This window comes from Notechis scutatus, chromosome 4, assembly GCF_049901735.1.
Source record: "Notechis scutatus isolate UNSWTSFEM ecotype Mainland chromosome 4, rNotScu1.2, whole genome shotgun sequence".
NCBI classification, from domain to species: domain Eukaryota; kingdom Metazoa; phylum Chordata; class Lepidosauria; order Squamata; family Elapidae; genus Notechis; species Notechis scutatus.
In genome coordinates, this window is record NC_142012.1 from 116,069,989 (window position 1) to 116,094,881 (window position 24,893).

At 36.3% G+C, this 24,893-nt stretch overlaps 1 protein-coding gene across 1 annotated transcript; it reads right to left on the reverse strand.

The window, feature by feature from the left end:
• Window positions 1-5,249: 5,249 nt before the first annotated feature.
• On the reverse strand, window positions 5,250-24,436 carry CASP7 (caspase 7). The gene is made up of 7 exons (XM_026670474.2): window positions 24,385-24,436; window positions 20,318-20,424; window positions 12,035-12,183; window positions 10,730-10,858; window positions 9,439-9,614; window positions 8,398-8,536; window positions 5,250-6,394 (listed from the first exon to the last, which is right to left on the reverse strand). The coding sequence occupies exons 2-7, from the start codon at window positions 20,395-20,397 to the stop codon at window positions 6,141-6,143; spliced, it is 927 nt and encodes a 308-aa protein (XP_026526259.1). The 5' UTR covers window positions 20,398-20,424; window positions 24,385-24,436; the 3' UTR covers window positions 5,250-6,140.
• Window positions 24,437-24,893: the final 457 nt, after the last annotated feature.

The following is a 24,893-nucleotide window of genomic DNA, read 5'->3' on the forward strand; positions in this document are numbered from 1 at the left end:
AAAATGAGCAGCGACGTAATTAAAGCCATCCAAACACAATGCTTTTATTCAAAAAGACCAAGAATCAGGCCTTCTTAGCAGTGAATACATTGCACTTTGCTCCAGAAGTATGACTGGCTGTTAGTTGGATAACTAATACTAGACCAAAGTAAATAGACCAAAGTAGCATTGTTCCGCTTATCATTTGGCCCTAAGTTGTACTGTTTTTTTTCTATTGCCATTATGTGTTTTTAATGTAATTTTAGACTTCTTTAACTTCACCAGGAGCCAACCTGATTGAGATGGCAACGAATACTGCAAAGTAAATGAGTAATAAATAACTAAAACAATTGTTGTGTACAAAGAATTAGTGCAGAGATTTATTTTTATTTAGCAAGTTTTCCCTTCTTTTCTTGTTATGCTTGTTGGAGTCTGAGGCAGAAGTAGGTTTTTATAATGGAGATGCTTGTGCTTATTTGATGTCTCACTGATCATATTAGAATTGATTTTCAGAGTTTCCAGGCCTGCATTTAACAGAGCTTGGAGTTCTTTCTCCCATACTTCCCTGATAATTGTCTTAAAATAGATTTTTCCTCAGATGTAGTCCACAAGTTTGCAGACATTGAAACTCCATTCCAGCTCTCCTCCTTTTCCCAAAATTATTGAGGTAAATGACTGGCTCAAGGAAATTTCTAACTCACATTATGTGATGCATTTTTTTTAAAGTCATCAGAAGATCTATCTCATTTTACTGGATGTAACCTGGGCAGTAAAATAATTTTACAGAAGTTGGGCTGTAAACTGCTAGCAACTGCTGGTCTTGGTCCTATCTGGCTTTTTGTGTAAATCGGTTGATTAATTTGGCTATCTTTCAGAGAATGATGCAGATTCACCTAATATTTAAACTGGAGTAAGACATTACTGTCTTATTCAGAGTCAACAGCAGGCAAGAGGATTGGTTTTGGAAAGTTGAAGCTGGGTTGACCAAGAGTAACAAGTTGTTGAAATTGTCAAGCTTTAAAGAGAATCACTCAGAAAATGCACGAGAAAATCCAAGTGAGAATTAGTAATATTTAAGAAAATTGAAAGAATGTTAGCAATGAAAATAAATACTGAAGTAGTCTTGTCACTGATGCAACTGGATTGTTTTCAAATGAGGTGATATTTGAAGAGAGGGCAACCAAGTTGGAGAATTCTTCTACTTGTTTTATGAGGCATGTTCTCACATGTGAAATCAGAGCATCATCCAACAATAAATCAGGGCAGATGCAATGGGATTTGATATGGGGACGATAAGATGCTGCTGGTTTTCTGTTGGTTCAAGTGCGTATCGAGAACTATAAGAAAAGGTCAAATGCTTCTGATAAGGCATTATCTGCTGTCAAATCAGGAAATGTTTTCCATTGTTTTAGCTTCCTTGTCCATATTTGCCCCAAATAAGCCCATGTTGTACCGAAATTGTCAGGAGACAGCAAGATCCTATGTAAATGTAAAAATTCAGTTGGGATCCAGTTTGGTACAGTCATCAGGATTAAAAACATTGTCTAGTGGTTAGGGTACCAGGATAAAACTATAAAACTGGAAGTTCCAGCCATGCCTTAGGCACGAAGCGAGGTAGAGGATTCTGGACTCCTTTAAGCCCTAGGAAGCAGGCAATGGCAAATCACTTCTGAAAATGTTGCTAAGATTTGTTTGGCAATCTAGTCAAGATTAACTTGAAAAAACAAAAGAAGCAAATAAGAAAATAGATTGCACAACTGGAAATTGTACTGTCTTGCTGTGAAGCACAGATGGAGAGAGAAAAGGAGGAAATAATTGTTCAAATATTTTTCATTATTAACAATAGCAGTAACACTTAAACTTGCATACTGCTCCATAATGCTTTACACTGTTTGGGAGGTGTATGACATCAGCATATTGCACCCAAATGTGTCCTTCGAATATATAGGATCACTACTATAGCAGTTGGCCATCCTTGCTAGGAACTGCTGTCCTTTTCCAGGAAGATAGCTATGAGCACTAAATATATATTTGGAAGAAACAAAGCAAACCTAGAGAAGCACATATTGTAATGACAGCTGGATTATAGTAATACAACATACTATCAACGATTTCTCCAGATGTGAGGTGCTGAATATGCCTTCTTTCAAAAGTCAAAACAAAAAAAATCTTAACATGCAGATTTGTTGTTTTGTATTATCTATAGATGAAACTCGAAAAATTAGAATATCGTGCAAAAGTTTGTTTCAGTAATGCAACTTAAAAGGTGAAACTAATATATTAGATAGACTCAAGATAGTTCAAGCCGTGATGTGCCATAATTGAGATGATTATGGCTTAGAACTCATGAAAACCCCAAATCCACAATCTCAGAAAATTAGAATATTGTGAAAAGGTTCAATATTCTAGGCTCAAAGTGTCCCACTCTAATCATCTAATTAAGCCATAACACCTGCAAAGGGTTCCTGAGCCTTTAAATGGTCTCTCAGTCTGGTTCAGTAGGAATCACAATCATGGAAAAGACTGCTGACCTGACAGTTGTGCAGAAAACCATCACTGACACCCTTCATAAAGAGGGAAAGCTTCAAAAGGTAATTGCAAAAGAAGTTGGATGTTCCCAAAGTGCTATATCAAAGCACATTAATAGAAAGTTATGTGGAAGGGAAAAGTGTGGAAGAAAAAGATCAGGCATGATATTCCCCTCTGAAAAAAAAATCGGGGCCGGCCGAGAGACCCCCCCGCCCGCCCACCGCCCGCCCGGGCTCCACTCGCGCCGCCCGCCCACCTGGGCTCAGCTCGCGCTGCCCACCGCTCGGGCTCAGCTCACGCCGCCCGCCGCCCGCCCGGGCTCAGCTCACGCTGCCCGCCGCCCGCCTGGGCTCAGCTCACGCCGCCCGCCGCTCGTGCCGCCCGGGCTCAGCTCGCGCCGCCCGCCACCCAGGCTCAGTTCGCACCGCCCACCGCTCGCGCTGCCGCCCGCCAAAAAATCGGAATTCCAATTTTAATCGGAATAATATCATGTCTGAAAGATGCACAAGCAGCAGAGATGACCGCAGCCTGGAGAGGATTGTCAGGAAAAGGCCATTCAAAAGTGTTGGGGACTTTCGGAGTAGACTGAGGCTGGAGTCAGTGCATCAAGAGCCACCACATAGACGGATCCTAGACATGGGCTTCAAATGTTGCATTCCTCTTGTCAAGCCTCTCCTGAAAAACAAACGTCAGAAGTGTCTTACCTGGGCTAAAGAGAAACAGACCTGGTCTGTTGCTCAGTGGTCCAAAGTCCTCTTTTCTGATGAGAGCAACTTTTGCATCTCATTTGGAAACCAAGGACCCAGAGTCTGCAGGAAGAATGGAGAGGCACACAATGCAAGATGCTTGAAGTCCAGTGTGAAGTTTCCAGTCTGTTGATTTGGGGAGCCATGTCATCTGCTGGTGTTGGTCCACTGTGCTTCATTAAGTCCAGGGTCAATCCAGCCATCTACCAGGAAATTTTGGAGCACTTCATGCTTCTTTCCGCAGACAAGCTTTATGGGGATGCTGACTTCATTTTCCAGCAGGACTTGGCACTTGCCCACACTGCCAAAAGCACCAAAATCTGGTTCAATGACTGTGGGATTACTGTGCTTGATTGGCCAGCAAACTCGCCTGACCTGAACCCATAGAGAATCTATGGGGCATTGCCAAGAGAAAGATGAGAGACATGAGACCGAACAATGCAGAAGAGCTGAAGGCCACTATTGAAGCATCCTGGTCTTCCATAACACTTCAGCAGTGTCACAGCTTATAGCTTCCATGCCACGCAGCATTGAAGCAGTAATTGCTGCAAAAGAGGCCCAAACCAAGTAATGAGTACATATGCATGCTTATACTTTTCAGAGGTCCGATATTGTTCTATGTACAATCCTTGTTTTATTGATTGCATGTAATATTCTAATTTTCTGAGATTGTGGATTTGGGGTTTTCATGAGCTGTAAGCCATAATCATCACAATTATGACAAATCACAGCTTGAACTATCTTGCTTTGCATGTCATGAGTCTATCTCATATATTAGTTTCACCTTTTAAGTTGCATTACTGAAATAAATGAATTTTTGCACGACATTCTAATTTTTTGAGTTTCACCTGTATGCTTATCCCATTAATTTTTTCCTTCTTGAATTCATTAACATATTTTCAAACATGGTTTTTGCTTATATAGAGATTGGTCATATGTGACTTACATAAATAAAACTTAGAAAATATACCCTCGTCGTAACTGGGTATAAAGGGTGCCTGTTATTGTTGACCACTAAATCAGAAATTACAAAATCCACAATTCATAATGCAAATGACACAAACACAGTAGAAAATTACTGTTTGGTGATAAACTTAAGGCATTTTTCTATATTCCTTTCCTCTGTTAACCACTGGTTAACTTAAACATTTCAAAGTATTTAACATTCTTATAAAGTTAATGGAGGTGCTATGATTTTCAACGCTATGATAAACAGCTTATTAATACATCTTCATAGAACAGAAATGTAAACTTTTAAGAATTCTTAGGAGTCACTGAGAATGTGTTAGTACTGTTGCAGTACCCATTACTAATGCTATTCTGTATGTACATTTTCAATTTTATTTTGTATGCAAAATGTAAGAATAAGGAAAATAACTACGTTCTTTAGTACCGAAATGTAATCACTTTACATCCCAAAATAACACCTACTTTGATTGGTTGTCATGTATTTCATCAAGGTCATCACAGAGCTAAGATCTTCTCTTCTCTTCTCTACCGAAAACCAAACAACATGCTTGATCCCAAAGATTCAAGTTCAGGAACTTTCATCAGTTCATATATGTGTTTGTGTGTGGGCCTTTGAAAAGTACTGTATATTGGGCCAAAAATTACATGAAAAGGGACAAGTTCTTTTACAAGCAAATCTGGCTGGGGTATTCTGGGAGTTGAAGTCATCCAGGCTTAAAGTTACCAAGGTTGGAGACCCGTGTCTTAAACTGTCAAGTAGCTACTCTATTTGTGAATGTGCAAATCTATGAAGAGAATCAATTGTAAATATGTACTAACAATACAGGCTTTTTTTAAAAAATAAAAAAAACATTATGTGTTACATTATATTGATTGTATATTAAGAAAATAAGAAACCAACAATTACCAAAAGGGATGAATACATTGCAAGAGAAACTTGTTTGGGCAAAGATTATGATTACGCATAGAGAATGATAACAAAACCAAGGTTTTTTAACAGTGGCAAATAATTACAAGAAAATAGAATTTTAGAAATAATTTTCTATTCTTTTACTAGCTTTGTAGAATTATGCATTGAACAAATTAACAACCTATAATACTTTTCAAATTATATACTACATAACTACACTACCAAATGTCTGATACAAAATTACTTTTGTGTAGAATAAATTGTACATTGTATTTGTTGTTTATTGATGTCAAAAAAGGACAAGGGGCATTTTTTCATTCAGGGTAAAAATAAGCAATTCATATGTATCTTACATTTATAAGAACTGGTTGCCAAAATAAGGAACAGGAAGATGTTCATCGAGTCTTACTTAAATTAACAGCTGATTTACTGTGAATAGACTGGACCTTACTGAAATTATGAAGTTTAAATTAATAATAATGAAATCAAGTGATACACAAAATAATGGATTTATAATAAGACTAAATATGGATCCCACCTAGTGATTCTATATGTTAGACTGGGATGAAAAAGAGCATTTAAGCATCCTTAGATGATTTCTCAACAATTTTATCTCTGAACATCAAATGAACTTTGCTAATACTTTTTTTCCTATTGCAGATATCACTGGAGTATTTGACAAATATATACAATTATTCTTATAAATTAATTATAAAGCTAAAAAAGGTAATTAATAGAGGAAAAATGAGCTATTTGTATGATGGGGAAAGAAAGACTCCAGAGAAATATTGTGATTGCTCCCGGTGAAAATAGAAACAAGGAATAGGCACCTCCAACAATACAGGAACATGTGGCACCGTGAAAATCAATATATTAATCGACTGAGGTAATCTTGGCATTGTGTATTTTAAATGCCCTTCATCAATTTTAACTCTAGGTCTATGAGTGCTTCTTGCTGGAACAGCTTAGATTAAAAATGTATTGCAAGTTATAATGCATTATGTATTTTAAATTTGTTGTGCTGGTGGCACCAATTTACAGAAATAAAGTTCTTTGGTTAGCATGGATACCACACAAGGAACCTGCTTCTTCCTGCAGAAGCGTGGGTCATCAGATTGAGATTCATAGTTTCTTGCTACTCTGTAGTTAACCAGGGTCAGAATCTGCAAGATCTCCAGATTTTTGCCATACTCATTCAGCACTGAGCAAAGAGACTGCACAAACCAGGATCCCCTTCCTGAATTCCTCCAGGAATAGTAACCTAGAAGTAAGAATAGGGAAATATACTTTAATGACAGAATTAATATGTTTTTTAAAATCAGAAAAGGTGAAATACAGAATTTAATACACAGTGCAAATTTATATTGTAAATTTAATTATCTTATCCAACAATCCAAAGGCAGAATAACACTGAATTGGAAGGCAGAAACACTGATTCCAAGTGTCTTTAAAGCTTCTGGTTAGTATAGTTAGCGCTCATTTACAGACTGCAATTTGGACGGGCAACTTAGTTGTTAAATAAAATGGTCGTTAAATAAAACCACAATTGTGCTTATGATTTTACATCAACTTTCCTTTGGTTTACAAACCTGCAAGTCATAAATACAAAGTAGTAATTGGTTGCAATGACTATCTGTACATGTTTTATAGCCCATACATGAGAAACCACCTTTTCCTGCATAGATTTAGTGAAAACTGGTATGCTCCATATCCCATTGAACACTTGGCTTCTCTGTGGCCACCTATGCTCTTTGGAACGAAGTTTCTGACCCATCTTAGGAAAGTCTTAAAACTAGATTTACAGTAGGCCCAGTCACACTGTTTTGTGATTTCTTACTGACACCGATATTGAACATTTCAATCCCTTGTTATTTATAGTATTTTCTTCCCTGATGGACTGCATTGTGTTTATTATTCCATTATTCTATTTTCTTTTGCCTTATTCTAAAATATTTATAGTATTGTTTATCTCCTTGAATCACTTGGTTGATGGAGGCAGCTTATAAATTGATTGAATAAATTAATAAAAAGTAAAGTACAAGGAAAAATGATATCCTCTCTACATGTAATAAAACCTTACGATTGTGGGAAATAAATCATCTCTGGGATATATATCACATAGGAAAGGAATTTTAAGAATTTTAATAAACTAGAACTTTTTCTAAATTTAAAAAGAATGTGAAGGTTAAGATATGAAAGGTATTTTGAAAGAGACATTGGTTTTCTTGTATGATGAATATCATGATTTTTGGTTCCATGATATTCATATTCATGATATATGGTAATGAACTTGTGGAATAAATTGTTACACTATGATCAACATTTTTACAACTAGCTTGAGAGAGAAAATAAAAATAATTAAAAATAATTCAATTAATGGATATGAGCCATGTTAACCAAAAATAGAATTTCCACTTCTGTATGAGATGGTTCCTTAGAACACGCTTCTGAGTTCACCAAGGACCCTTGCTGGACCACTGATGAAATTACACTAATCAATCATGGCAACTCTCCATTTTTTAAAATTCCTGGTAGTTCTTGACTTATGACCATTCATCTAGTAACCACTTGAAGTTGAATTTGATGGTACTGAAAAGTGTCTTATGACCAGTCTTTGTTCTCATGACTATCACTTGACTCATTGAACAACTGTATGACTTAGCAATGGAAATTCCAGTCTCAATGGCAGTTGTAAGTTGAGAACTACATAAATGATATTAGGCAGAGGTATGCAGCCCTACTGAAAGATGCTTTTTATGAGCATGGACGAAATTGCTTTACTTGCCAACAGCTTGGTAAAGAAGTTGTATATTTTGCTAGACTTGCATAGAAGATCGAAGATCCCAGAAAAAAAATATGTGTTGGAGTTAAGGAAGAATTGAAAAATTTGCAACAGAGTATACACAGTTTTCACTATCCTACCATTCTCTCTTTCATGCACTTGTATGTGCCTGGGACTGCACAAGTTTAGGAATAGGCATGTTTTGACAGAACTGTTGATCTTTTTCCTATTTATATAGTTGTGAGATAACAAACCTGCCCCAATTATATAGTTATCTCTCTTATTGTCTTAGCACGCATCATTCAATACCTGCTAGATGTTTAATCATCACTAATATGTAGCATTTGCCTCTAAAATTCACTGTAAAAAAATATGTCGTTCCCCCCCCCAAATAGTTTCTATTCAAATGCCTACATTTTCTGTCACACTTTACGTCTGACTCATCCTAAATCAAATTGTTACTTTTTTCTTCCCAAGTGTACCTGGTACAGTGGAATATGCATACAAAAAATCTGCTTCAACTGGAATCTTGTATCTTGGATTGGCATCCATTTCCAAAGTGTCATTTGAAGAACCTGAATCTGTCTGAATCCCATCATCAAATTCAGAACCGCGGCATGCCTGAAACCATATTAAATAGTAGGTGTAATTCTCATATGTATGAATGGCACATAGTAAACAAAAATCATACACTGACTGAAGAAATAGTTACACTTTGTAAAATTAAATACTGTACATTAACGAATTCTACCCAGATAACCACTGAGGTGGCTTTTATCACTGATAAGCAGTGAAGAGTTCCATTAAAAATGTTTTAAGTCTGAGAGCTGCAGCATAAATGTTCCAGCTGCATTTCATTTACTAGACTATGCAGAAATGGCCAAGCTGTAGGTAGTGGGCATATGATTTATTATTTATAAAGTATTCAAAATTATACTCACACTTAGTTTTGGGAAATATATTTGCCCTGGGCTATCCAAAATGCATAATAACGAAGAGAAAGTCTTGTCACAAAGATAAACAATAAGAGGAGAAGGTCTGGAGAGATAAAGCTACACAGATTTGGCAATTGTACTTGATATGTGAAGCTTCCTTATACAAAGCCAAATTTCTAGTCTATCTAGCATAATTCTCATTGATAGGATTATACCTTATTTTTTTTTTCAACAAAATTAATCTCAGTCCAGTTACGCTTAGTATCCTTCACCACACTGAGAAATAAAGATTATAGAACAATGGGCCACCGCATCCACAAAAGGGTAAAAGGAGAACAATCAGGTACTTTCTGTGACCTCTTATGGTACGTGCAATACAAAAAAGGAAAGATTTAGACTTTTCAAGGATCATAAGTGTAAGTTATATGATATTATACAAGAAAATGTCTGTGAATTTTGAACTCTTTTTATTTGCAGTTTTGGTTGTTTTAAAATCTATGGGTATATCAGGCTATTTCTAGCTTTTTTTCGATAAACATTCTAAACATTCTATCCCTTAAGAACTAAAATCAGCAAACGCCTTCTTACCTGAATAAAGAACAATTTGGGTTTTCCAATTAGGCTTTGGCATTTGTCTCCTCTGAAAAGTATTGTCAAATCCTTGATTGCCATGAATGCATCTGTGCCATAGATACGGCCTTCATCTCCATGGCTTAATAATATGCAGGAAAAACAAGCAGCGTCACGATGGTCTTCATTGGCAACTGCAAATCAACCACATGTTCCATCATTAAATAGCAATAGCACTTAGGCTTATATACCGCTTCACAGTGCTTTACATCGCTCTCTAAGCAGTTTACAGTCAGCATATTGTCCCCAACAATCGGGGTCCTCATTTTACTGACCTCGGAAGAATGGATGGTTGAGTCAACCTTGAGCTGGTCAGAACTTAACTGCCGAACTGCTGGCAGCTGGTAGTCAGCAGAAGTAGCTTGCAGTACTGTGTTCTAACCTCTGTACCACCACAAATCAAATGAACATGTCACTCAGCTGTACTTAGTAATAGTGTTAGGAATATAAGTCACCTAACAGGTATTTGGGTTAGAAATATATAAACCAGGATAAACATTTTAGTGCTATATCTTTAAGGGAATGCAAGAGCATGCAATTGGGTGTGGTTTCTCAAACAGCCATAAGATGGAGCCAGAAACCTGGGTTGTTTAGTCTGAGTCTCAGAAGAGAGTGCAAGTGTATCTCTGTTTCCTTCTGTTGGAAAGTATTGCCGTTGCTCCATTTCGTCTAATTGACTGATATTACTAGATTTAATGTAAGTCTGATATTGAACTGTTTTTGACACTGGAATTTGATATTTGGATTATCCCTGGATGAAAACTGACTGATTTTACCTGTGAATGACTTTGGACTGCTTATTTTGGACTTTGCTTAAACTTTTCTTGAAGTAAAAACCTACATTTACTGTACAGTGTATCTGTGTGCTCTGTGTGTATTATTCCAACACTACTTTCAAATACGTCTCCCTGTATGCACTCATTCTCCTAAGGGGGAATTACCTCAACAAATAGCAACTAAAAAGGCCATTTTTCTTTGTATAAAAATGGGCCCATAATATTAATAAATAATCCTAAAACATGAGTATTGAAATTGGTATCCAAAGTCCCAGAGAAGGAAGTTGATATGTGATTTATTATTTTTCCTCATTCTGTGACTGTGTCTTGGAATTTTTGGAATTCCCAGACACCTGGTAATGCATTTTTAGTAGTTATTCCAATGTATCTGGTTGGCATCAACTTAGAAAAAGTTCTCCAAACTAGATTTTAAGATAATAGTTAACAAGTCAAGTTAAAAAAACAAACAGTACCTTCACCAAGAATTTCCCTCATTTTCTTACAGCTAAGATCATTATAGATGGAAACGTCAAAACCAATGTCCCGAAAACATTTTTGCAAATCACCAGCATCTTGGTCGGTACCATTTCGTACACACATCCCTGAGCCAAAACAAATAATTGTCACATCTGGCTGTGTGAAATAATATGTATTTTATACAAGCAGTCTTATAAATTCTACAGTCCAATACAAATATCCTTGATTAACAATCACAACAAACTAGTGAACATTTGAAGTTAAAATGACACTCAACAAAGTAAAAGTCCCGAGGATCCTGTATCCCATAGTGAATGCCCATCATATGGCTGCAGATTTGTTCTTGGGCACAATTCAAGATGTTGGTTGTCACCTTTAAAGCCCATTAGGATTGGGACCAGATTATCTGAAGGACCATCTCTACCCAGTACTTACACCTGACCCACCACAGTGACAAGTCAAGCAATGTTGCAAACACCTGACCCACCACGGTGACAAGTCAAGCAATGCCCTCTCTTAGAAGGTACATCTGGTGGGACTCAGAAGGATCTTTTCTGTGGTGGTTACTTTCCTTTGAAACACCATGCCCAGAGATTAGACTGGCCTCTACTTTGACACAGTTTTGCAAGGCTATTTTGCGAATGGGTTTGGAGAAGCTAAAGAACTGTTTTTACTCTTTGTATATGGGTTTTTATTTTTTGTAAAACTCCCAGAGTCGTTGAGAGTGAGTGGCTGTCCATATAAACTCTCTAAATAAATAAAAATTAAAAAAATAAATCTATTGCCTACACTACATAGTCAACACCTGCCTTGCACAGCACTGTGGCAGCCACTATGTACTCTCCTGCACCTGGCAGCAGCTCCATCCAGCAGCCACTTATCTGCCTGCCAGACTACTTGCAAGCCATCTGGTTCTTGTGACTTCCTGCTGGCATTACCATTGACACTGCTTGCTTATTGGAAGCAGGCAGGAAGTCACAAGGAAGTTCTCGCTTAATTAGCTGCAATTCTAAATAACAGAAACAGGAACTGCTGCTGTTAAACAATGTGGTCACATGACATCGTCTCTTACAACTGCATTGTTCAGCAAATAGAAATTACAGTTCCAATTACTGCTATTAAGGTAAGGACAACTTATAGATTATTTTAACCTATGTCAGGTTTGTACTAAAACAAGATGTCACTTAACATCAGCACATTGTGATATTACCACTTATTAAAAGTATTCACTTTTAAAAGTTCACATTTAAAAAAAAGTTATTACAAGAAATTAATGCACAGAAAAAAGAATAAAGATGTACCTGTCTCTTTTGCAAAATTCTTATTGTTTATAATAATGCATTTACCAAGCTTCTTATAGGCTATATTATATTGGAATGTAGGGATAATAATCCGATATTGGTTACCAGATGAATCCTCTGGTTGACCTTCCCATTCATTCTTCTTTTTTCTGTAGAAATAAAACTAAACGTTATTGTGGAAAGAATGATCTCCAAACAATCCAACAATTAACTCATCTATTTAGTGAAATTAAAACACATATAATTAAAATGGCTTGCAAAAATATGAATGCATTACTCACAATGTCGTGGGGTCCAATGATGGCTTCTTGAGAAAACCAAAGCCTCCTTCAGAGGTAACAATCCTTTCATTCAAGAATTATGCATTACTAAAGCTCTCATACAACATCTCCAGGCCATTTTAACTAGCCTGAAGGGCCATGGATTTAAAGAACACATGAGAATATAGCCCTAAAGATCCCATCCATTTCCTCAGGCTCAACACGTTCAAACCACTGACATATATGTAAGTATGTACAGGTTCAGAGAAGAACAGGCAATGAAGATTATCAGAAAACTGAAAAATAAGTCCTACATAACTATAATCCTATTTTCCCCTGGTAACTTCTACAATACATGTTTTAGCTGTTAACAAAGATAAATGTTCATCACAGTTTTTGCTAAGTTTGTTACCTTTGAAGGTTAATCCTTGTTCGGTGTTGAACATAGTCATTGACTAGTGCAGATATTATTCCTTTAATTGAATTATAATTATTTTTATTTTGTTCCTTATGTATGCTCTTTAACATTATTGGTCTCTTCACCATAAAATATATATTCTTTATAATATCTTTATCATCACCATTATGAGTGTAGAGCATTGAACAATGGAATTATAACACATGAAGATATATTTCAATTGAGTTATAATAAAAAAGAGTAACAATTCAACTGTGTAACCAATTGCAAGATAGGTAATAAATAGATTTTCATTAATAGTGAGTGCAAGAGGCTAGACTTGCCAAAGATGTTTCAAGTTTAATTTTTTAATGTCCTATATGGCCCTTTTCAACTCAAGGTTTTTAGGATATACCTAGTTACAGTCTTCCTGTTAGTCTTTTGACAAACGACATCCACTAGGACAAACAGGATCCCACCCAATAGGCAGACCTCATCAATTTGGCATTTGTTCAGATAATCAATCTTGATAATATCTCGGGAATATTTGAAATTACATTTTATCTAATAGGTGTTATTAAGAATTCAGGGACTAGTTCTCAAAGATAAACTTGTTCTTCACCTATTTTGGAATAACAGTTTAGGACCAGACTCAGATTAGGGGAAATCACCCAAATTTTATGAATAATGTTTGGCAGGACATTAAGGAAGTAATGTGCACATCACACATTTTGGAATTTCCTATGTTTATCTGACAAAGCAAATGAATAATAATTGAAGATCATTGATTTTTTAAAATTACGTAAGACAGAAAAAAAGTTTCATTGTCTTCCAGCAACCAATAATAAGGCTAAATTCTACCAACAGAAATACAAGTGAAAGTTTAAGAAAAAAGATATCTGCTATATAACATTTCTATTCCTGAACAATTGTTTCCTCCTTAAACCCACGACAAACTGATCTTCTGCAATTGTTATCAAAATCAATTTGGTAATTAATAGAATATATTTTATCTACTTTACAGCCTTTTTTGATATCTAGCCATGTTACAAATAACACAAATGTAACATCAAACATATCCGACTACTGCTTTATTTCACACGTTAGTTTCTTTAATTCTTCTAACAAATGTATGATTCTACACCATACCCTTTTATTGTCAACCTATTACAAAATGATTTTTCAAATTTTAATTTCACTAATATTTAACATTAGCTAAACATCTAACATTAGATAGATGTTAGATATCTCCTCTCCCATCGAGTGAATAGGAAAAAGAAAGAACGGTACCTTGGTTCTTCAACAAGTGTTACACTACTCTGCATCTGAAAAATACGTCCACTTTAAGCTGAAGGATAGTTATGATCTTTTCTAATAACATCTAAGCATCTCATCATGCTCACACAACACCCGAAACTGAAGCAAACTGCAATGTGTTCACAGACTCAATAATTTGTCTGTGTCAGCAATAGGTTACGCTGGACTTTTCTATAAGGCTATTGAAAGGGCCATTACTATGGCCTAGCGTGTAGCTGAGGTCATGTAAGCCTCTTCTGCTCCAGCTGAAAAGCAGAAAAGATGTACTTTCATTAATGTTCTTTTATTATTGCACTGTTGTTAGAGTGGAAGAATGCATACAAAAGGCAGGTGCACCACAATGCACGTTCAAGCAGGATGATATATCCTTTAAAGCCAAGATCCAACTTTGAATGTTCACTCTCACAATTTACTAATTCAAAGGGGATAGGAAGAAACCTTTCCAGTACATTTAAGTAATACTATAGAATTTGTTTGTTCGTTTATTTATTTTTCATATTTCTTAACTACTAAGCTTCCTCAAAGAGTACCGCAGGGTGGTATACAATATAATATAACCAATAAATAAAACAACATATAAAAGTTATCATTAATTACCATTAAAAATTAAATTAGGATTAAAATTTCAAAATGATAGAATAATGACAATTAAGCATCAAAAGGTGGGGGTGACTTCTGAGATGGCCATTTAGCATTGGATTATTACAGGTGGGGGAGGTTTTCAGGGGACTTACTTTTAAGAGTTACTTGTAGATTTATTCATTTACGTCCTTGTTAAATACATGTTATCTTCTTCAGCCATGTGAAAATGTTATATTCATTATATTCATTTACATATTTGCAACTATTTGCTTTCAAACCTCAACCTCAATTGAAAAACAATTAAATTAATTAACTACAAGGGGATATGAATTTGATTGAAAGAGGTAAAAGAGAACTCATATAATCAAGTATAGAGAAAATAAATATTCCACCAAAATAATATGGTAATGTAAATATCATAGGGTGCAACAATTTAGGCCTTCCCCACAACATCTGAAGTAACAAAACAGTAAAAACATAAAAATGTAAAGAATCATCTCACAAAAAGCATTGAAGATGAAATAATTTAATTTTTGAATGTGATAATCTTTAAAGTTTAAACTTTGGATGTGTGGATGTGTGTGAACACATACATACATACATACATATGAATGCTTCGTTCATATAGTGTAACAGATATAAATGAAAAACTTTTTAAAAATAGTATGTAATTGCCAACTTCTTGACAAGTATTTCATTATCTGAAAACAAATGTTTTGTATGAACTGAGACAAACTGCTTCACTTCATTTAGATCTGTTGTATTTTCAAATAAACTGTTTTGCATGCAAATTAAAATGAAAATAATAATAAATGATATAAACCCTCCACCACCTTTTCTATTTTTTTTAAGAAAAAGAAATGCTAGGGGAAAAGGGACAAAAAAAGCACCTTTCAAGGAGACCCCCCCTAATTTTTCTTATTTATTTTTCCCGAGTATTATTATTTTATTATATTTTTATCCTGCTATTATAATTGATTACTTGATAAGTAATTTAAGACAGTGAACATATATAATATTCATTTCTCCTATTTTCCCAACTACAATCCTGTGAGGTGAATTGGACTGAGGGTAAAGTCACCCAGTTGAATATGATGTTTGAACAAAGCTTCTAACAGAATTATGCATACATTCTTTATTTCAAAATAGTAAAAATAGTGGACATACATATGTATGATATAAGAATATGAACTTTTAGACAACTGACACACAAAAATCTGATGTACGTGTAAATTGGTCCTAAACCTATTTGAAGATTTGTCATATCCCTTTACCATATTTCATCAGCTGAGTTTCTAGAGAAACACATATAATCGCACACTTGACAGAATAAAAAACTGTGCTATTTTTATATCTTTATAAAACTATATCAAGATTCCTGCAAAAAATTATATTAGCCTGCCACCTTGTGGGCAAACCATGTACTTTTTTATCCCTTTAAGTTTTGTTTTTTTTAAATGAATGGCCTTAGTGATTTTTTTTTTTTCATTTTAAAAAAGAAACCAGGCTTAAGACTAATTGTTTAGATTCAAATCTTTTTTTTTTAAATGACGGAATAGCTTATTAAAAAAAGAACAAAGTAAGGTTTAGTTTTATAATCTGTGCTGAAGTAAGATTTTAGCAATGTTTTGGGAAGTGACCTGAAAGGGAAAAGATAATTTGGAGCAGTGGTTGCCAACTGGTGGCCGCCGAAAATTTTTGGTGGGCTGCAGAATGGTCCCCAAAACCAATTAATCTGGGCCGTGCAGTTGTCACGCTTTCCGGCTCAAGGGACCCTGGAGTCAGGTCCCTGAGCTCCCACTCATGGCGGGCGACGGCAACAACAGTCACCACCCCAGCGCCCACTGTTAGCTTTACCCATTAGTTCTCTAGTTTTGAATTGCTCCTGGCTCTCTTTCTTTCCTTCTCCCTCTCTCCCGTGCCAACATGCAGGCAGCCAAGGAAAGGCAGATGGAGCCGTGTGCAGCTCTCGGCTCCTTCCAGCCCTCGCTGCCTCTCCCAACACTGAAGCTTTGGAGATGCAGGCAAAGCCACAACAGCGGTAGCGCCCTGAATTGCCTTAGCATGCTCAGTTAGTTAAGAATCGCCCTACCCAGAGAAGGAGGTGCTGGAGGAGGAGGCAGTAGTGGAGAAGTAAGCAACTCAGGGTGCTATTGCTGTGGCGGCTTTGACTGCATCTCCGAAGCTTCAATGTTGGGAAAGGCAGTGAAGGCGGGAAGAGCCGAGAGCTGTGCACGGCTCTGTCTCCTTTCCTTGGCTGCCTGCACGTGGGTGAGGTGGGGGGGAAAGGGCAAGGAAAGAGAGGTGGGAGCAATTCAAAGCTAGAGAACTAATGGGGAGAGCTAACAGTGGGCGCTGGAAGAGGGGACTGCTGTTGCCGCCGCCATGTGTGGGAGCTGGTTGGTGCGTGCATCTCAGGGACATGACTCCGGGGTCCCTTGAAGAGCTGAGAGGTGCGAGAACTGTAAGTGGGAGCATTTGGTGATTTCGAAGAATTCCTAGAATGTGGTAGATTGGCCTTTTGTAGGTTTCAGTAAAAGAGTGAGCTTTGTTTTGCCTCCTTTCCTCCCCTGGTAACGTGAGAGATGCTTTCTTTCTCTCCTCCCATCCCCACCCCCAAATAATCACTGGCTGTGGCTGGGTTTGGCAGCGAAGTGCTAAAGCGATCGAAGAGACCCCAGGGACACCTTTCCTTGCCTGTCTCCAGGTGAGGCTGGAAAAGCCCCCAGCTTTTCCTCAGCTGCAGATCTGAGGTCTCTCAATCCTTCACCCGGGATCTGAAAGGAGCTCCCACTTTCTCCCCCCAATTAATTACCGAGGGCGGCAGTCCTTCTGTAGGCAGATGCCTGCCGAGAAGCCCCTGGAGTGGCAGCCGAGGGGCACTGCCCCCCAAGGAGAGCAAAGCCCCCCTTCTGCCTCTGCTTCTCCCAGTAGCAATTGCCCCGAGGCCCCTCAGCTCCGCTCTTCTATCTCTTTGGAAGGTGCAGGTGGGGAGAGGCTTCCAGCCCGGAATGTTTTATTTTGTTATCATTACGTTTTTGTTATAATTAAATAAGCATGTGTGTGTGTGTGTGTGTGTGTGTGTGTGTGCATGTGCGTATATATATATAATTTATAATTAATATAAATTTTAAAATTATTTTATTTATATTTTATACAAATTATATAAAAAAAATATTAGATATATTAGCTTTTTTAAAAAAATCATGTTAATAGTCCTCGGGATTTAGAAGTATGAGTTTGGTGGTCCTTGGGGTTGAAAAGGTTGGCAACCCCTGATTTGGAGAGCACACAATTGTGCGCACACTCGGGTGTGACTAACTGCTCAGTACAGTTGGTACTGAGGTACAACAAACATGCCCACCCAAGCTTCTAATCACCTTTCGCATCCCTGCTACAAGCCATATCTTGCATAGAGAAATCTCTTTTTCTGAAATGTTCAAATGTAAGAAATCAGGATAGGCTTACAATTGAATTTTATCTCACTTGAATACATGTCTCTCACTAGAGACATTCTTATCAGAAACCAAAACACATTCCACTTTTCTTCTCTTCACTTTCCTAATCTCTTATGTTGTTAAGCCATGTTTTAGCAATGAAAACAAAACCGAGGTGCCTAAAAACATGCTATTTATTAGCAACAGAGTGCCTGTCCATGCTTGTAATACTAGTGTTTTTCTTGTCCAATAAAAATGCTGCTCCTGGTTTTTGATATTCACATGTGAAATGGAAGCTATTGAACCTTAAAGTCAGCTTATTGATCATTGTTTGTATGAAAATATAAACCAAGTTATAATGAAATAAAAAGCATAATCCTGGCAAGAGAATCACTTAAGCCAACCTTACACCCTCCAGTTGTGATTGCTAGTGTACTTCCATACCGATGTTAGCTGAAAACTGCAACATCCAAACATGTTGATGTGGTGGTTATCAGTTGGGAAACCTGTAATTTCACAGTATGTATGACCCAAGAAAATCTTCCAAAATAAAACATAATGCATTCCTAGTCTTTGCCTGCCTGTTTTGAGGAACAGATTTGAGGTTGCTCAAATGATTTGCATAGGTAAACATGAAACCCTAGTTTGAAATTCCACTATACTACAAGTAAGCCCATCTTAAAGAGTAGGACTTGGACTATTGCATAATAAAAAGAATAAAATAAAAGGATTCATATGGTATGCCTGGCAAAAAAGTAAATCCATTTTAGTTAAAAAAAATAAGAATGTATATGCTGCTTTTTAGAATAAACATTTATTCCAGGATAGCTGAGTCAGTACTGTAACGTTATGTTAGAAAGCATCTTAAAACCACTATCTAAAAACATTGAACAGGAAAATAAAACAACTCTTCATCCCTGTTAATAAAACTTTCAAAACAGAACAATTTAAAATCCAGTCTATTTCCTTAAATGTCTGAGATGAATGGTTGTATAAATCTATATATATAAAAGTGAAATACCACTCATGCATCATCACAAAATCTCCAGAACCATAAAGCCTACAAACTTGAAATTTGGCACGTATATATTCCTCTTGGCTTCTAGGTGCTCACTAAGAAAGGATTTTTCGAAATGACCATCAGAGCATTAGTATTTCATATATTATTATTAACATGCTCTGATGCTAAAGAGTTCTACTTCCCCTCCTCACCTGAAAAGAAATCTGTTCCAAATGCAAAACTCAAGTAGAGTTTCAGTTTCAGAGCACCAAGCAGCTTTAGTGCAGAACAGTTGAGCTAAGCCATGTCCAGGCTCCTTTCTCTCTCCTTCTTGCTCACACAGCAAATACTGTTTCAGGTTCCAAACAGCCCTCAACTCTCTCACACACTGACAGGACACTAGCCAGATGAATACCGATGGATGTTGGTAGGCAGAGGCAGAATTTTGTTTTCCTTATTTTTCTCCCCAAAAACTAAGCCCGACCAACATAGTTTCATAGTGAAAAACAGGTATCGAGCGACTCACATATATAATTGGGGATGATAATAAACATTTCTCTCTAAGCAGGGATTTTCATGTAGCTTGCAAAAATCGAAGTCAAACTATTTTGAATTTCAAATGTTTTATTTCAATGAAGCTGGTTCAGTGTTCTTATGTTTCACCTTAAAAACAGCTGTTTGAAAGTGGCATTTTGAATTTAAACTTGCAGATGTATAAACTTTCATTTTTATTATGTATCAATAAAAATTGGAATGCAATAATGCAATTAATGGTAGGCTAATAGTCTCATTTTAAATACAAATTTGATCAGGAGTTGCTGTTCATTTATCTCCAAATTCTTAACAATTAGGTGCCAGACACACATAATGAATGGCAAATCCCTGTTTGTTAACTTTCTCTTCATGACTTTTAGTATCACAAATAGCAGACTACATTATGAACATATAATTGTATGTATAGATTAATGGTAAAATATCAAAACTTTCAAACTATCAAAACTTATTCTTCAGAATATATTGCTGTTTGGACCCCATAGTCATATGGATACAGTTTAAAATGTTTTCATAAATGACCAATTGCGGTAAATATTCTCAATTGTTTTAATTTACAAAAAAGAAGTGTTCAAAAAAATATGAAAGTGATTATCTGTCAATAGATCAAAATATTCATAAACATTATGTCACAAAATAATTTGTTCACATGTAATCTAAACATGAACTGTTATCACAACTTTTTGTATACCTATTTTAGAGTAATTAAGATTTCTTATTTAAAAATTATTTTCTTACTTTGCAAAGATAGATAACCGATCAGTTCTCGAAGGTTTTGCATCCACTGCATCAGCATAATGTTTAGTATCTTCAGCCATCAGTGGCAACACAGGAATAGATATCTTCTGCCAATATTTAGATAAGTAGCAGACTCTACAATCAATATTCTTACAATTAATATCATTTTAGATAGCATGATATATTTCTTTTTTTAAAATGATTCTAAAGATTAGACATTTGCGTTCAAGGTTGAAATGTTTTACAAAAGTATTGAAATCCAGTTTCTTTGTTTCTTATTTATTATTTAACATGGAGAAATGAAGAGAAGCACATACATATGAAGAGAACATACTTGCTCTAAGTTACATTCCACTGAATTGTATACAACTTAATTCCAAACATGCTGCTGTGTTCCCAAGAAAAGATACAATTGGTTTAAGGGGTGTGGTCAAATTTGTGCCTTCATGACCTTTGAAACATTTTGGGAGATTGAATATGAAGGACTGCACAATTCTCATAATGTTTAGCATTTTCAGAACATTATAGAAAGAAATCATTAAAAATGATTAAACATCCGTTCAAACAAATAATAGTGTTATTCTCTGACTCAACTTCTTGTATATTTTTTTCAGTAAGAAACTTTTCACTTCATTTCATATCTAAAAGTAATAATATTGAAATTTGCAAGATACAAGCTGATTTAAACATTAATGGTTCACTATAGTACAGGGTGGATAAAAATCATTTTTTAAAAAAATAACTTTAAAAAATCATTTTTTTAAAAAATTAAACTGGGTTTTTTATTTAAATTGTTTTTTTTTACTTTTATCAAATTTATTTAAAAATGCTTTTGAAGTAAAAAAAAATCTATCTAAAGATAGTTTTCTATTTGAGATACATTAATAATTTAGTTTATTCAGCATGAAAGGGAGCTTAGGTATGTAGTATGAGGCTGTATATTCTGCAATATTTACATTTAGTAAACTCATTCAATGAATCCAAGCTCTGCAAGCTGAGAAAACATGCACTGCATTGATGCATTCACACAATTTCACAGTAACTATGAGATAAATCATAGAACAAAGTTCAGGAATATTCCTTTATGCCATTGTTTTGCACACTACATCTATGTACACTACAAACTGTATGACTGTATGATTGTTTGAAGAGAAATGCATCTGTACCACCAGGCTCTAAGTGTGAAGAGGAAGGGCAAGCAGTAAAAATGGAAGTGAAGCAGCTTATATATTAAAGAACACCTGTCATTTCAGATCCATCATGGCACCTGTTAGCAGATATCCACTCACCTGCTACGTCCCTAACCTTGTTGTATCATTGTCTCATCACTCATTCACCATTAACGTGAATGAAACTGTTGGTGAGTCAATAGCATGTCAGAAGAGGAGCCGCTGTAGGACAGAGATGACAATGCTTTTTAAAAATTATAATTTAAATCGAGTTGATTTAAGTAAGCCTTTTTACTAGTGATTTAAATTGACTTGATTTAAATCAAATCAATCCTGCTTATAGTGTTTTTCAAAGTTAGCAAATTTTTGATGTGTGGATTCAACTCCCAAATTGCTGGCTGTAAAATTATTGGAGTTAAAAGTCCATACATTTTAATATTGCCAAATTTTAAAAAACACTAATTACCTGAATAAAAGGTAGGAAACTAAACAACTATTAGTCACTATATTCATAATGGACAGCATTAGGAAGGAAAAATCTACATGAGTTACAAGAATTAATCTTCCAATTTTTATCTCAACTCAAGACAATCCCATTTGAGGTTTTTTAAAATAAATCAGCTGGAAGAAATTACACAGATTTAATACTAAGGTACTTAATTTAGACTGTTCCCTAGCTTTATGTACTGTATATTTATATATCAATTTAGATATTTTATGTTGTTCTAAGCTCAGTTAAAGAAGCAAAGAACAGTGCTATTTTTTCATGTATAAGTGGATCTAGGTTATACAGGTAGTCCTTGACTTATAACTACAATTGAGCCCAAGATTTCCATTGCTAAGCAAGAGAGGCTAAGTGAATTTCTACCCATTTTACGACAATTTTTGCCACAGTGATTAAGTAGATCACTGCAGTTAGTAACACAGTTGTTAAGTGAAATGCTTGTTAAGTGACTTTGCTTGTCAGAAGGTCGCAAAAGTTAATCGCATGGCCCTGGGGCACTGTAACCGTCATAAATACATGCCAGTTGCCAAGCGTCTAAATTTTGATCATGTGACCATGGGATTGTTGTAATGGTTATGTGAAACAGACCTTGGTCAATTTTTTTCAGTGCTGTTGTAACTCAAATAATCACTAAATGAATGGCTTTAGGTTGAGGATTACCTGTACTTTTTAAACAGGACTCCCACAATTTGAAGATACCTGTAATACCCAGTAATTTATTTGTGCAAAAATAAAAATGAATGTAATAAGTACAATGATCCCAGCTAATATGTGGCGTGGCTGTTATAGGTATGCAAAAATGTCCCAAGGCTACTCTAACATTACTGTTGTGTCTTTCACTTAGGTTCACAATATATTAGGGAAAACTTGTGCCTAATGAAGTGCATTACGATCTGTAAATACAATAACATATTGTTGACTGTACCAGTTATTTACTCGGCACAGTGAGGGCCATTGAAGAGTTTCTAAGTGTTGAAAACAGACATATTTTTTGCAAACTTTGGGGCATACAGAAACAATATGGAGATTAGGAGATATCATGGGGATAAAACTGCACGTACTTGAATAATTCCAATCATACCTCCTAAAGACAAAAAGGCTACTAAACCAGAGAGAACTCAACTTTATTCTGCTTCTACAAACAGAAGACATATATCCTGCCTGCTATTACTGTATCCTTGTCAATTTGGAAAGGAAACTCTATCTTGAAATCCTCTGCATTATCCCAGCTTCTGCTGCAGCACTCTCTTTTCTTAATGGGATAGTTGCAAAGTAGTAAAGCAGTAGAGGCAATTCTCCCACATCCTTATCTTATTTATTGCCTTACAGCAGCACGTTTTGGATTTTACCATCAGGTTGCTTTGATTAAAAGACTGTGACAAGGAAATAACCATTCTGATCCCATAACTGGCAGGGCAAAGAGCAACCCCCCAGGGCGTTTCTTTTTCTTTCACACAGAAAAATCTACTTTTTTTTTCACTTCTGCTGACAAGTTCTTTTTCTTTCATTTTAACCAGAAACCTTGAAAATGTATTCCGGATAATCTCATCAACTGATCTTTATTAGCTTTTTCCCCCCATCAGAAAATAGGCAAGAATGCTTCAGTTAGTAATATTGGAGGAAATGATGTTAAGACTGCTCCTTTTTTTCTAGCAAGCACGCCGTTTTGTATCCATTAGTTGAAAAAAAGAGCAAGAAGCTGCAATTTCTACAACACACTACAAGTTTCGTTTCTTCCAGACTGTAGATAGCTTATAGTTTTTCATGTTGTGCAATTCTAATCAGCCGAGTGAAGTATGGATTAGTTAGTTAACCACGGGTAAGCTTATCAATCAATGCAACCATGACAGCATGCTCGAAGAGCTGGTACTAAGCATCTTGGCATAGAAAACTGAAATTACAGAACTAACTGCGCTTTAATCCTAATTTTCCTGCCAAGCAGAAATTTCCCAGATGGAAAAGGAAAAATAGGGTATTTTCTGGAATAGCGATCTGATACCGGCCGAAGAGGACTAGCTGCATGAAACTAATCAAACAGGCAGAAGTCCAACAGGTGCAATTACCATTAGTTTCACTATTAGTTTTTAAAAGCAAAAAATGACACTCCCTCGGCAAGAATAAGTACGATACGGTGGGAGGGAGGGAAACAAAGCCTGCAAGATTCCCTCACTTTTTGAAAGTTTTTACGAGCGAATTCCGGGTCCCAAAATGTTTAACAGCGAATTAAAGCACAAGGAGGAGAACTTAAGCACAGCTTTTTTTAAAGTTTTGAAAAACAGCCCGTCGTCTACCAGGCAGTTTCCGAAGTACAGAGAAATCGGCATAGAGGTTGGAATCGAGCCTTGGGAAAAAAAAATTGAGGTTCTTTCTTTCTCGAAATAAACTATACTTGCCCGCGGCGAACACGCTCCCTTCCCTAGTCCTCTCGCTCCGCCACGCTTCGTCGAAGGTAAAAGCGAAACTAAACGGTAAGACTTTACTCCTTGCGGCAACACAGGAAGTTACCGCGGAGAGACTTGAATTCAGCGTTCCGCCTTCCCGGTCGGCCCAGTCAAGTCTCTATAGCGCCTCCTTTGGGTTGAGCGTGAAACAAGCGTTTGTTTTCACAAGCCACAACCCCGGGCGATGGCTTTTCCTTCCTCCCCACCCCAGGGAACTGATTTTCAGTTTTCGCCAGCCGGATTTCCCCCCCGCCCTCAGTTTCGGAATAAACTGCTTTATCGTCCAGTTATGGTCAGTTCTGTCATCCTCACATATCTTGGAGAGGACCAAGGACCAAGGAAGGCGACATGCTTTTCCGGCGGTAGATAAGAGTTTGAATTAGCAAACAAGGGAAAAGACTTTCGTCTTAATTTTTTCTTCCTAGTGTTATTCCTGCGCTATTGCAGGGTCCTCTTAACAG

Bases quoted from the DNA above. Each gene is read 5' to 3' on its own strand.
- CASP7 (XM_026670474.2), bottom strand. From the start codon at position 20,397: ATGGCTGAAGATACTAAACATTATGCTGATGCAGTGGATGCAAAACCT. The intron at 8,537-9,438 runs GTAAGAAGGCGT...ATATGGTTTCAG, and splicing joins CCAAATTGTTCTTTATTCAG to GCATGCCGCGGTTCTGAATT. The intron at 6,395-8,397 runs GTACACTTGGGA...TCTTACTTCTAG, and splicing joins TGCATATTCCACTGTACCAG to GTTACTATTCCTGGAGGAAT.